Here is a 14,405-nt window from a genome sequence, read left to right as displayed (position 1 = left end):
CTCAGGACACCCTCTACGAGTCACTCCACCTGCAGTCACCCTACCCTCAACTCTCTGAGCAAGATTAGGAATAAGCCTGAGATGAGAACACAGGCAAGAACATTCTCTTTGGAAAGGCTGTGCTCACCCCGGGGAGCTGGGCGGGTTAGCGGGAGTGGGGGTCTACAGGCAACCATGATACATGCCATGTTCCCAGTGTCCAGGTGACAGGAAGTGGCTCTATGTGGGTGGCTGGGTGGGTGTTCGGTGGGGAGGGCTGGGCACCACTGGGAGGGGCCTAGAAAGGCCGCTCCCAGGAGTTTCCCTTGTTCCAGAAAGGAGCTCTTCTTTCTTGTTCAGAATAAATCTAAAATCCTTCTAGATTTGAGGCCTTAGATCCAACTATCAAAATTAAACTAAAAGAAAAAATATTCCTTTGCTCAGGGACAAAGGAGCACATCACATGCAGAATGTCTGCTTAAAGGGCCATGATCTCTTCTACAGGTTCAACTACAACCAGTGTGTGGGCAACCCTGGCCTAACGGCGGGCAGCCAGCACCAAGCCTCCTGCAGACAACAGAGCAAACGCGATGGCTCAATGAGAGATGGGGTGGAGATGTCACAGCACAATGTGACCCACAGGAACACATGGCAGACACGCGACACACTCAGGGAGGAGCAACCTACAGAAAAGCTTGATTGGCCCGTCTTTTGTGGAAGCAGAAAGAACAAAGAAAATGCAAAAAAAAAAAAAAAAAAAAAAAAAAATTAGATATGGTTAGAGTCCAGCCGCTAGCAGTTTATACACTCTCAGCAGAAAATTCCATGCACTGGAACATATTTTACAGAGAAGCACAGAGCCAAACCTTCATGTCCACCCAGGCCTGTCAGATGACTTTACTATTTTTGTTTAAAAAAATTTTTGTAGAAACAGGAGAAAAATGACTTCCTTCTAGGGGTCCCAAAGGGCCATATTGACCTGTGCTAGGTATTCCTTAAGAGATAATCTTTTTTTTTTTTTTTTTTTTTTTTTTGTCTTTTTGCTATTTCTTGGGCCGCTCCCATGGCATATGGAGGTTCTCAGGCTAGGGGTCAAGTCAGAGCCATAGCCACCTGCCTACGCCAGAGCCACAGCAAGGCGGGATCCGAGCCGAGTCTGCAACCTACACCACAGCTCACGGCAATGCCGGATTGTTAACCCACTGAGCAAGGGCAGGGACCGAATCCACAACCTCATGGTTCCTAGTCGGATTCGTTAACCACTGCGCCACGACGGGAACTCCCACAATTTTTTTTTTTTTTTTTTTTTTAATGAAAAGCAATCAGCTGATAGTTCAAATGCTCATCATGAAGTTCCAAAGCACGGTCTTCCAAAGAGACAGTAAAAGGCTGCAGACGACCCAGCGGTCTGTCATCAATGACCTGGCCTGGCAAACAGGAACCAGACAGATCTAACCCAGACTCTAGGAGGTACACCTTACACTTCAGATGCACATTTCACACTAGGAAATGCAAAGAAAAGTCAACAAGATGAATGTAGGAGGCCTCCTCTTGGTCCCCTGAACACACCTGATGATTGCCTGGGGAAGAGATAAGACATCTTTGTTGCCTGTGGATCCAAGAGCTTCACAATATCACAGGTTTCTGGCTTCTTGGAAGGCCTAAGCATATCATCTCAACTGTTTCTTGGGTTCATGGAGACATCCTGATTCTTTTCCTTTTTTTTTTTTTTTTTTTCTTTTTTCTTTTTCTTATTGTCTTTTTAGGGCCGTATCCACAGCATATGGAAGTTCCCAGGCTGGGAGTCAAATCGGAGCTGTAGCTGCCGGCTTACATCCGAGCCACAGCAAATGCCAGATCCAAGCCATTTCTTTGACCCACAGCATGGCTCACGGCAACACCGTATCCTTAACCCACTGAGTGAGGCCAGGGATCGAACCTGTGTCTTCATGGATACTAGTTGGGTTCGTTACCAATGAGCCACAATGGGAACTCCGAGAGATCCTGATTCTTTCTGGCCCCTTGGTTCCAGAGAGAGGGTGTCACTGAACACATTGGCAAAACATCGCACAGAATGGGCAACAACTACTAAGTATTAACGGCCAAATTAAAGATGAGTAATGAAAAGAGATTAAAGGCCTTGTAGAAACTGCCTGATCTCAAACTATCAAAGACTCACCAGGATCTTATAATCCTTACGTCTTGTAAAACAGAATATCCTGTCATTGTTTAATGGATGCTTTTTTTCAATTCCACGTACAGTCCTTCAAACTGTGTAAGACATGAAAGGACAACTTCCAGATGTAGCCACAGTGTAGGTAGCAGTCAGCGAGCAGCTGAGCAGAGAGCTCCACAAAAAAACTGAGGCAATCAAGACAGCTGACCAATTTCAAAGATTAAGTAATGCGAAGAACCCAGGAGAGGACAAGATTTATTCAAAAGGGAGCCCTGGACCCACACATCTCAGCCTCTTGGCTCTCTGCTGCCCCATGGCAGTTCTGAGACCTGAACTGGAGTTCAGGTAAATGGAAGTTTTGCCAGAGAGAAAAGGAGAAAAGAAGCAGCACCAAAGGAGACACCACAGCAGCCACATCGAGCGGAGAGCGCTCTTGGGGAGCTCCAGGGAAAGCCTCATCAGTGAGTCCAGGTGCACATGACAATGACAAGCTTTCATACCCTGTCACTAAAAACAGCCTGTTGATGGAACAGCCTCCTGGGGCTCCTTAAGAGGTTTTCTGTTAGTCTACATTTCAAAATCCAACAGTCCCATGATGATGCTCCTTTAACTTTTGTCCTTCAGAAACAGTAACATTTCTAAGAGAAAGTGACAGGCGAGGGAGACCTTGAAAGGGGAAATAAGTCACTGGTTTACTGCCAACATGACTTTGAACAGGCACCTCCTTTGACAGTTTTATAGGAGTTGGGGTGGAAGTAAACACCTCGGATGTGATGTGCGACAAATGTGTGATGGAGGCTTACAGGCATCAAAAAGAGATGAACTAGTCCTAAGGACGGTCTGGTAAAGATGCTGACAGGACAGATGGTCTAAGGGATGGAGCCTGGGAAATCTTTTACAGCTTAAGACCGTTGTTTAGACGTTGGACAAAAGGCTCTGGAAACTATTGCAGCCTTGGAAATGGAGATTAGTAGAGTAGTATTTCATCAGGAATCAGAGACCTCACGAAAGGACTGAAATGGGTGAGGAGGCAGAATTATCTGATGTCACAGGGACAGCTCGGCACAGCTCAGAGCAATTCCAAATGCCAGGGAAATGCTCTGTGACTGGGAAAATGGCTTGCAGTATTTTAGAAAACAGTAAAAATTCATTTCCATGAGTCAAGAAGAACAACATATATTTCCAGGCATTAGAGAAACTCTTTCCCTCTCGCCCACCTCCACCCCATTGTGTTTATGGTGAGGAAGCAGTGATGCTGCATTCTGTTCCGGACAGCAGGAAGACCACATGCATTATCTGGCAGTATTTCAAGGCAAGAAGATGCTGCTGTTGGCAACACTTTCCTTTGAAGCTTAATTCCTCTATGGTGAACTGTGATGTCCTCAAATGCTCACAAGAAATGCCTGGGAGCCTACAGCAGGCAATTACACAGAAAGGCATTTCCCCCCTTTACAGAAGCTGTCGAAAATACCTTCAAAGAAAAGAGCCAGAAGCACCAGAAGCATGCCGTGTCAGAGCTTGGACTATCATGTTTGCTGAACACATGGAAATGCACTGATCCCTAAAGAAGGTAACCTCTCTTCCCTTCTCTAGGTGGAGAGAGAAAAGGTGGGAAGACGATGTGAGATCACAGCTTCTTGATAGGGAGAGAGTGACAAAGGCTACTAAGAGAAAAATGCCTCCTGTGTGTGACAATTTCCCCTTTACCAGCTACATCAGCAAGTATGTTAAGAGGAGATACATCTGATTTTGCAAGAGACCTGGACTTTGAAAGAATGGCTTTAACTCTCCAGAGGCAAGACAGATATGCATTTGTATTAGTATCTGGGTCTTTTTTTTTTTTTTTTAATTTTAGGGTTGCACCTGCGGCATATGGAGGTTCCCGGGCGAGGGATGGAATCAGAACTGTAGCTGCTGGCCTATACCACAGCCACAGCAATGCGGGATCCAAGCCTCGTGTGCAACCTACATTACAACACATGGTAACGCCGGATCCTCAACCCACTGAATGAGGCCAGGGATCAAACCTGGGTCCTCATGGACACTAGTCAGGTTCGTTATCCATTGAACCACAATGGGAACTCAAGTATCTGGGTCGTAATTGCGAGCTCTTACCTGCTAATCCTGAGTTGAAAACCACTGTGGGTGAAGACGTCCCGGGCAGCGGGGGTGCAGAGGGAGGAGGGGGAGGTGGTAAAGGAGGAGCGGGCACAGTGTCAGCTGCAGGACCCGGCAGAGGAGGAGGGGGTGGAGGGGGTGGGGGAGGCGGGGGTGGGGGGGGAGGCGGAGGGGGTGGAGGCATGGGCGGTGTTACTGGACCATTTTGCACTAGCAAAAGAAAAGAAACAAATTGACTTTGAAAATAGTGGAAAAGTTTTCCCTGCAATATGGCATGTGTACATAAAGCATCTGAAAACAAAACAATGAAAAGGACAAAAGGTTTTTTCCAAAGACTACAAAATGTCTTCAGTGACAAAATGAGGAGTATTTCAGAACATATGTGAAATGGTGATATATAATCTTCAAATGTAAAAAGTTCTTAAAATCAGTAAGTAAAAGAACATGCAGACAAAGGACATAAACTGATAGTGGGTAAAAGAAGAAACACAAATACCCCAATGTGACCTCAGTTCTCCTGCCAAGGCTTCTTACCTGCTTCAGGAGCGTCTGACGACAGAGGTAGCGGTGGGGGAGGAGGAGGCAAGGGTCCTGAGGAGGCAGCCCCCGACACTGGTCCCACAAAGTTACCCACTGCCACTTCGGACCCTGTGGGCAGCGTGCCAGAAGCCACGACCGGCAGTATGGCAATGTCCCCATCCCCCTTCTTTTGAATTTTAATGGTCCCTTGTTTCTCCAGCTCATGAATCTTTTTTTCCAGGGTAGACTGTCTTTGAATGGCTTCTTCTTTCTCTTTGACCATTTTCCTTAATGTATGAACCTGGGTATTTGCATCTTTGTAGATTTCCTGCAAAAGAGCCCGTGGTCAAGACTTTGTCTTCACATGACCTGCATGCCCATTTACCATTAGGTTGGCAAACTGAAGATAATGAAAATTACTCCCCTCTCAGAAAGGAAAAATATACTTTATACATATATAGGAACTCTATGGAACACAGCCAGTATCTATGAAGTCCCATTTGTTATCAACTGTACCCTGTTAATGCATGTGATACATTCTAGCAATTGTTACTGTTAACCCAGTTCTTTCCATTAATAAATGCTGGTAAGTCAATTTTCCCTGCAGGTGAAGAGGAACAGGGCAGAGATGACCCCCAAATAATTGTACAGCTGACTCTAGAATCTCCTGAGGGTATTCTGGTGGCACAGCATGTTTTCCTTTCACTGTTATTAAAATTCGCTTGTAACTCCTAGACCCGTACCCACTCACAGCAGACAAAAGGTCCCTCAGTCAGATTTGCATAGAAGTCAGAATGGGATTAAAAATCTGCAAATCGGAATAATCCACTCATGAGTAACGAGGGGCTGACTGTGTTGAGTGGATTCTCTGGCCTTCAAGGAGAGCAAGCTCAGGAGCGCAACTGTTGTAACAGTTTCCCTCTGGTTAATAAAACAGGCCAATGCTTCCCTCCACTAATTACTTATTTCTGTCTAGTGTTTTAGCAGAAAACAAAGAAGTTACAATTTTCAATTCAAAGGCTGTCTGGGTTCCTTTTTATAAGGGGCGCACAGAGTTCCAGGGCGAGGGTTTGTGGAACTCACTAGCTGGGCCTTATGCACGTGATCTCTCACCACAAACCTCCAGCAGGCAGGGAAACATTCTTCACACCCTGCCTAGTATTAATAATCTGAGAGTCTGAACTTGAATTAAGTCCATATGCTAGAATTCTGTCTCCATGGCGTGCCAGAAAATAAAAGTCCTAGAGTTAACTGTAGGACCTGTCAGAACATCAAGCAACACACACAGACATGATAACCATCGCATAAAATATGCCATATCGTTAACGGTGGTGTAAAGGCAAAAGCCATTTGCCTAAAAGCCCTACAGGCATTTATTTTAATGTTTTGATGTGCTGTACAATTCCAGGCACACGGATGGCACTCCATAAATACCTGACCCATAAGGTAAAACAATGCTAAGGCCAAGCAAAACAACTGGGATTATCTGATAATAAAATGGATTGGTTTTGCTTTCTGCTCTCTCTCTGTCTCTTTTTTCTTTTTTTTGGTGAATGCCAGTAGATCGAGCCTGCGTTGTGATTTCACCGTTTCCAAGGCAACCACCAAATCTGGTTTCAAGCAGAAGCAAAGCAAAGCAATATGAAGAAGTCCAAGTCTTAATAAAAATAAATAAAGGGCACGAATTAAATCCATGCTGTGCTTTCATTTCCAACCAACTGGGTGATCCAGAGAATCCACACAGACTCCTCCAGATGCAAAAATATTGTTGCTCCCCAAACCTGAGATAAGGAAGTTCTGACCCCCCAGCATTTGATTGCATAAACATGTGAAGACACAGCCTAACTATGTGTACTTTTCACTTGAGTTTCCCCTCTGAAATGGTTCCAGTAAGTATGCTGCATCCATGCACTCCTCCGACAGGGACATGTTCCATGTTCTCTATGTGCTACAGGCTCAACCTGGAGCACGTTCCCCACAATGCACATCTGGGGCGGCTGCCATCAAACTTACTCGCACAACATCCAGCTCCTTATTCCGCTGCATGAGCTGCTTTTCCAGTTCCACGATCTTAGACATAGCTTCATTCTCTGTGTCTTGCAGTTTTTCAGATAACTGTAAAGTTTTGAAAGGGAAGACGTGTCACCATACAGGAGCATTCTGATGAGGTCCTTGGCTTTCAGAAAGTGTAGCTCAGAGACCACTAGGGGCGCATCGGAGTCCTGCCTCTGATCCCCAAGTTGTTGTCTGAAAATGCTGCTACATACAAGATGGTTCTGAACACATAACTTGTTTCTAACAGGAATTTATTTTCTAAGGGATCCTTAAAAGAAAGCCCATACATCAGCTCCTTAGCACTCAGACATACACAGTCTTTCACATTTCTTCAGGGCTGGCAAGAGCAGAGAACAGTAGGTGAGAGACAAGGACGAGCCACCTTTCCCTCCTTGAGAAAGACCATTTGGCAAGAGCTTTTGAAAAGCGTTGACCCAGAAAACTTGGTTTTGTCATTACAAGTCACCAGTTGAAAAAAACACTACTGCTTGTTTTGTCCCCAACTACGTAAACAATAAAAGTCATTTTGGAGGGGCAGTTCAAATAAACAGATGGCTGCTTTAACAGCAGGTTATCTAAGTACAGTCATGCGATGTCAGCTGAGGCTTCAGAGAAAGACGGGGTGAGCCATAGAGACAGTTACTTTTTGTGTAAGACTCTGAAATTGACTTCTGACTTCTTATATCTCACTGAGAAGATTCCATGTAAAAGAAAATCTGGGGAGTTCCTCATGGCACAGAGGAAATGAATCTGACTAGGAACCATGAGGTTGCGGGTTGGATCCCTGGCCTTGCTCAGTGGGTTGGGGATCCAGCATTGCCATGAGCTGTGGTGTAGGTGGCAGACGCGGCTCGGATCTGGCAATGCTGTGGCTGTGGCACAGGCAGGTGGCTACGGCTCCAATTAGACCCCTAGCCTGTGAACCTCCATATGCCACGGGTGTGGCCCTCAAAAGACAAAAATAAATTAAATAAATAAATAAATAAAAATCAGGGAGCCAAGAAGGGGAGTAAGAATGCAGGTTTACACCACTCAGGTTCAGAATATAACTATTTTAAGGGAAGAGACAAAAAGGAAAAAAAGGAAGAGTCGATGCTTTTCCTAAGCAAGTGACATCTAAGTCACCACAATACTTACGGAGGGAGGGGTGTTGGCAAATGGGCTTGACCATAAGGATGCCCCTTTTCAGAGTGATGGGAAAGGGGAAGAAGAATCGCAAGCAGAAGTAATACTCTTTTTTGTTTTTTGTTTTTTTAATGACTGCACCTGCAGCACATGGAAGTTCCCAGGTTGAATTGGAGCTGCAGCTGCAGGCCTACACCACAGCAACGTGAGATCTGAGCCATATCTGCAACCTACACTGCAGCTTGTGGCAATGCCAGATCCTTAACCCACTGAGCAAGGGCAGGGAACGAATCTGCACCCTCAGGGACATTATGTCAGGTTCTTAATCGGTTGAGCCACAATGGGAACTCCCACAAGAAACATTCCTAACTAGGAAAATGGGGAGAAAAATAAATGGACCATTCAAAGAGGAAAGCCACATCCCCTCAAGAAGAGACATTCATTTCACAATCAAGGACACATCCAATCAGAAGTCAGTAAAAGAATTTGGTCCTCACGATGTTTGCCTTTTTAAGAAGCACCATATTCCTGTTTGTTATACTAAGAAGACACTTGTTAAAAGAGGATATATGGAAAAACTTGTTGATTTCCTTGAAAATACTTATTGTTGAGAAGAATTTAGAAATTGGGTACCCATGAGGCAGGAAAGTGAAAACCTATATCCTGACGACACTAGCTCAGCCCGTCCACAGCTTGTGTGGATGCATTTGGTACAAGATGACTCACACTCAGAAGAAACTTCTTCTTTTTATTTTTTTTTGGACTTTTTAGGGCAACACCTGGGGCATACAGAGGTTTCCAGGCTAGGGGTTGAATTGAAGCTGTAGCTGCCGACTTACGCCACAGGCACAGCAATGCCAGATCCGAGCCGTGTCTGCGACCTACACCACAGCTCACAGCAACCCACTGAGCAAGGCCAAGAATCAAATTTGCTTCCTCATGGATGCTAGTCAGATCTGTTTTCACTGAGCTGCAATGGGAACTCCAGAAGAAACTTCTTCACCAAACTGACATATTTGAATTGCATTTGCCCCACGGAAGGCCAATCTTTTAACCCTCCTATGCTTATAACTAAGATGGCCAGGAAATCTGGACACAGAAGAAACTTAGCAGCAAATTAAGGCAAAGCAATGGGTTCTACCTACTTTTAATAACACATTTGCCTTCTTTGAAAGAGCCCAGAATGGTTTCTTTTCTTTTTTTTTTTAATGTGGTAAGTTTGTATTTCACTTTTCAGCAAACTACAAAAAAAGCCTAATACACAGCACAAATGAACCTTTCCACAGAAAAGAAAATCATGGACTTGGAGAATAGACTTGTGGTTGCCCGGGGGCGGGAGCGGGGAGGGAGTGGGATGGATTGAGAGCTTGGGGTTAACGGATGCAAACTATTGCTTTTGGAATGGATTAACAGATTCTGCAGTGTAGCACTGAGAACTATGTCTAGTTACAGATGACAGAGCATGATAATGCCAGAATCGTTTCTGATTATTCCCAAGCTCAAGTTGCAGCTCATTCCTATACTTCAAGTCCCTTCCTTCACTGCCACAAAAGCTAACATTTATTCTGTTTTGCACCTAGTTGAAAAGTTAGCAATGTTTGTTTCTCTGAGAAGTAGTTACATGAGAGATGTTTTCTTCCAGCTCCTCCACCCTCTCCAAAGCTGCATTCTTGGTTTCAGCATCTTCCAGCAGAGCACCCACATCAAACACGTTGTCCAGGTAAGCCTGAATCTGGACCTGCAGCTTGTCACTCTCAGTGTGCTTCAGCTTCTAAAAATCAAAACATAAGAGACGGTGCTGTTAGCATAGCTGTAGAAACAGAACACAATTACCCAACAGCCTATGTATTTTTGTTTGTTCCTTCCAAGAGAGGGTTTTATATCTCATCCTCCTTAAGAGAGCTCTAGAGTAACCACCTATGAGAGTACCATCAGATTACTTTCTGATATCCCAAATATACACACATTTCCCCCCAATCCTTCCTGTAGATATACTCCCAGGCAGATATATTCCAACCTAAAACAGTTTTTTTTTTTTTTTGTCTTTTTTGGGGGACCGTACCCACTGCATACGGAAGTTCCCAGACTATGAGTCGAATCGGAGCTATAGCCACTGGCCTATACCACAGTTCACAGCAACACCGGATCCATAACCCACTGAGCAAGGCCAGGGATCAAACCTGTGTCCTCATGGATGCTAGTCAGATTTGTTTGTGCTGAGCCACAACGGGAACTCCCTAAAACACTTCTGATGCAGGTGAAATCAAGACAATAGAAAAATCAAGAGGGAACAGAGTCGTGAGCAATATAAAACTTGAGAGTATCTGTGTGGTGGAAGAGATCAGAATGGGTGGTATTTTGCTTGGGTAGTGATGGTAGTTCCATTGGGGGTGAGGGGTATGTGGGAGGTGGAGTGGACACTGACAGCGTACATCAGCCTTGGGGGCTTATTTCAGCACTAACTGCTAAAACCTACCCCTCCGTAATTACTTAGCTACGACACTGCCCCAATTATGAGCTCAGGGTTCCCCAAACCCAATCAGGACCCTTTACCCCATTCTAGGGCCAGGCATCTCAAAGGAAGTCAACTAGCTCAAGTCAGTCAGTCAGTCAATCTTTCTTACAAATAATGTTAAGTCATGGTTTTCCCCTGGGAGCAGATGAATGGCTAGAATATCTGGCACAGGGATGAAGCCAATAAACATTTTCTGAACAAATCAGTGGTGACTTGCGAGGCTGAGTTTTTGAAAAGTAACGAACCAGGAGTTCCCATTGTGGCGCAGCAGAAACGAATCTGATTAGGAACCATGAGGTTGTGGATTCAATCCCTGGTCTTGCTCAGTGGGTTAAGGATCTAGCATTGCAGTGAGCTGTGGTGCAGGCAGCAGACACGGCTCGGATCTGGCGTTGCTGTGGCCTAAGTTGGCAGCAACAGCTCCGATTAGACCCCTAGACTGGGAACATCCATATGTCGCAGGTGAGGCCCTAAAAAGACAAAAGACAAAAAAAAAAAAAAAAAAAGTAAGGAAAGTAACGAACCGTTTATGTATTATATGCTCATATTCTTCTTCTTTGAACCATTTCTATCTGTTAAAGTTCAGAACCAACAGACCAGGAAGTTAAAGAAATACAAAATTGGGGGGGGGGGGAAATCTTAAACTTTTTAAGAGGCATTCTGCTCTACAAATAAATTCTGAGGAGAACAGATTTTCTCCTATGTCTTATCTAGAATTCTCCATCTTAGCCCTTTTGAAGAGAGTATGTTCCATCTCAGTTTATGAGTCAGAACCAAAAAAGATTTCTGAAAAAGGGCAAAGTCTAGAAAAGAAAATGAATGCTTAACAGGACATTTCACAAGATCCACGATGAATTAACAGGCACTGATGTTACTACTTGTCATGGTGTCCTGGTCCCTGAAATGAAATGAGCTCTGTAGCCATCACAAACCTGAACCCAAAATATCATTTGGGATAATACCCCCCATTTTTATTCAAATACTGCTACTGTCCGAGCATGTGGAGAAATGGGATAGACAAACCTTGATTTCAAAGCAGGAAAAAGCTTTTGAATCCAACATTCTGTCTAAGATATTGGTGGGTCTTTAAACAGGAGAGCAATTCAGACAAAGCTTTTCAATGGAAATCTATCATGGCTCTACCTGAGCAGAGTCTTTAGACAACATTAGGCCAGTCTACCCTAAGGGCGGCCCAGCTGGTCTGATAAACAAGGCCATGAGTTCAAGAGTAACCAACTCCATGACTCCACTTTGCAATAAATGGAGAGTACAGTCTATGTAATTCCCTGGCTTCACTCAAAGATGGGCAGGTGAACTCTGGAGAGGGAAGTACTTCTATTTTCTTCGTAGTTAGAAACAGCCTTGAAATGAGGTCCACAATTCTCGACCTATCACGAGTGGTCTTTCAAACTCAAGTGGATCATTTTTTTTTAATAATTACTTTATTGTGACTGATTGATTGATTGATTGATTGTCTTTTTGCCATTTCTAGGGCCGCTCCCATAGCATATGGAGGTTCCCAGGCTAGGGATCTAATTGGAGCTGTAGCCGCTGGCCTACACAGAGCAAGTGGATCATTCTTTTACAAGGAAAAACTGCTCAAGAGTCAAGGGTACATCCTGGGTGCACAAAGTACTTAAGTCCATTTATGATAATCACATCAACTTTGTTTCTTAGCCAAAGAATTTCAGTGAACTGGCTGAGCACTTCCACAAGGGAGTGAGAGAAAGAGAAACTTTAGACCAACCCAGTCCCAAGGACTCAAAAGTAGAATTTCTAAATCCACAAACGCTTTAAACAGAATTTAACAGCAACATGAGGAAGCCTCTAGTGTCTGTTTCCTCATTATTATTATTATTATTATTTTTTGATGCTCTAAGCATTTATTCATCACTCCTTGGCAGTCCTGGTTTGACTTTCCCTGACCAGATGGAGTCCCAAGAGTAACCAAGAAAGCATGTTGCCCAACAGCCCGGATGAGGGTGCAGCAAGACCTGACCCAGATGGAGCTCAAAAGCAGAGGAAAACTGTAGCAAGGCCACAAGAGGTTATCTGACTCCAGGACTAAATGGCTGCTGGCAGAGGACAATGTGTGGTCCCAGGAAGTCTGCAAGAATCCAGCTTTTCTGGCAGATTGCATCACTCAGATTGTTTTTTTTTTGTTTTTTTTTTTTTTAACTAGCACTATAGCATCTGACTGCCTAGAGCTCTAAGCATTCTTTGGTCATTACGGAAGTGCATCTTTGAGGGTAGGCAATAAGTCAAATCTCATAGTGGAACCAAAGGTTACATCTATACTTACATCCAAGTATTCATCCAGGCCCAACTTGGTAAATTCGTATTGGAGGTGAACTCTGAAATTCATGTCTTCTACTGAATGCACTACAATATTAATAAACTGCATAGAGGCCACCTGAAAAGCAATTGCCAACAGGTTAGATGGGCTCAAAACTTGTTTTCTCAGTTGAATCTTAGGCATGTACTTTGAAATTTCACAATCTAAGCTCATTTACCAATTTCCTTTTCTTTCATTTTGCTGGGACTGTAAAAATATTTTATAACTTTCACAAATTCAAAAGTCAGCGTTCCCCTTGTGGCTCAGAGGATTAAGGACCTAATTTTGTCTCTGTGAGGATGTGGGTTCAATTCCTGGCCTCACTCAGTGGTTTAAGGATCTGGCATTGCTGAAAGCTGTGGCATAGGTCACAGATGCAGCTCAGATCTGGCATTACCATGGCTGTAGCACAGGCCTAGCCTAGGAACTTCTACACTCTGCAGGTGCAGCTGTTAAAAAAAAAAGGGGGAGGGCAAAAAAAAAAAAATCAAAACTTATAGAGGTACCACAATAACATACTACTACTTCACATCCACTAAGATGATATAATCAAAAAGAAAGACAATAACAAGTGTTGGCAAGGATGTAGACAAACTGGAGCCTCATTCAGACTGCCAGTGGGGATATAAAGCAGCCACTCTGAAAAGCTTGACAGTTCCTCAAAATGTTATTCAGAGTCACCATGTGACCCGGCAACCCCACTCCTAGGAAAATATCCAAGAGAAATGAAAACATAGGTCCATAGGAAAATATGTACACAAATGTTCATAGTATCAAAATAACCAAAAAGTGGGAGGAAAACCCCAATGCACATGAAATGAAGGATTAAGAAAGGTGATATATCCATGTAGCGGAATACTGTTCAACAATAAAAATGAATGAAATACTGACACATGCTACAACATGGATGAACTTGAAAACACTAGGCTACATGAAAAAAGTCAGTCACTAAAGGCCACACATATGATGATTCCATTTATGTGAAATATCCAGAATGGGAACATCTGTAGAAATGGACAGTCTAGGACTGGGGGTGGGAAAAACGACTGCTAATGGGTACAGAATTCTTGTGTGGGGAGCAGCCAACAAAGTGTTCTTAGACCACAGTGGTGATTGCACAACCCTCCAAATACACTAAAAATGCATCGAACCGTACAATTTATTACTACTATTATTTTATTTTTACAGCCACAACTGTGTCATATGGAAGTTCCTGGACTAGTGGTCAAATTAGAACTGCAGCTGCCGGCCTACACCACAGCCACAGCAACGCTGGATCCAAACTGCATCTGCAACCTACACCGCAGCTTGCAGCAATGTCAGATCCTTAACCCATTGAGAGAGGCCAGGCATCAAACCCCTATCCTCATAGAGACTACACTGGGTCCTTAACCCTCTGAGCCACAATTGGACCTACTGTACACTTTAGATGTGTAGGCTGGAAGGTATGTTAATTACATCTCAGTAAAGGTATTTTTAAAAAAATCTTATTGGCATAGAGAACAAATTGTATGTTTTTATAGGCACATCATAGAAAATGTGAAAATTATTACAATGAAGAATATTTAAATCACCTGCAATCA

At 43.8% G+C, this 14,405-nt stretch overlaps 1 protein-coding gene across 9 annotated transcripts in view; it reads right to left on the bottom strand.

Moving 5' to 3' along the window:
• Positions 1-14,405, bottom strand: part of FMNL2 (formin like 2) — a 330,828-nt gene that overhangs the window by 23,000 nt on the left and 293,423 nt on the right. For 5 of the 9 annotated variants that reach the window (XR_014829008.1, XM_084998516.1, XM_084998515.1 and 2 more), the window contains exons 11-15: positions 12,790-12,900; positions 9,594-9,743; positions 6,806-6,907; positions 4,808-5,120; positions 4,271-4,483 (exon numbers count right to left, since the gene is read on the bottom strand). Coding sequence is in view for 8 of the 9 variants with exons in the window: in XM_084998516.1 (XP_084854642.1) it covers positions 4,271-4,483; positions 4,808-5,120; positions 6,806-6,907; positions 9,594-9,743; positions 12,790-12,900 (889 nt within the window). In the remaining variant the exon portion in view is untranslated. Of the gene's footprint in view, positions 1-666; positions 688-4,270; positions 4,484-4,807; positions 5,121-6,805; positions 6,908-9,593; positions 9,744-12,789; positions 12,901-14,405 lie in introns of all 9 variants that reach the window. The other 4 variants (XM_084998511.1, XM_084998510.1, XM_084998514.1 and 1 more) reach the window with 1 other exon arrangement.

Source organism: Sus scrofa, chromosome 15 (assembly GCF_054392235.1).
Source record: "Sus scrofa isolate SSC_HxYL_T2T_F1_AM1 chromosome 15, Sscrofa_HxYL_maternal_Yorkshire_Landrace_v2.0, whole genome shotgun sequence".
In the NCBI taxonomy this organism is placed as follows: Eukaryota; Metazoa; Chordata; class Mammalia; order Artiodactyla; family Suidae; genus Sus; species Sus scrofa.
This window is presented reverse-complemented; position numbering and strand designations above follow the sequence as displayed.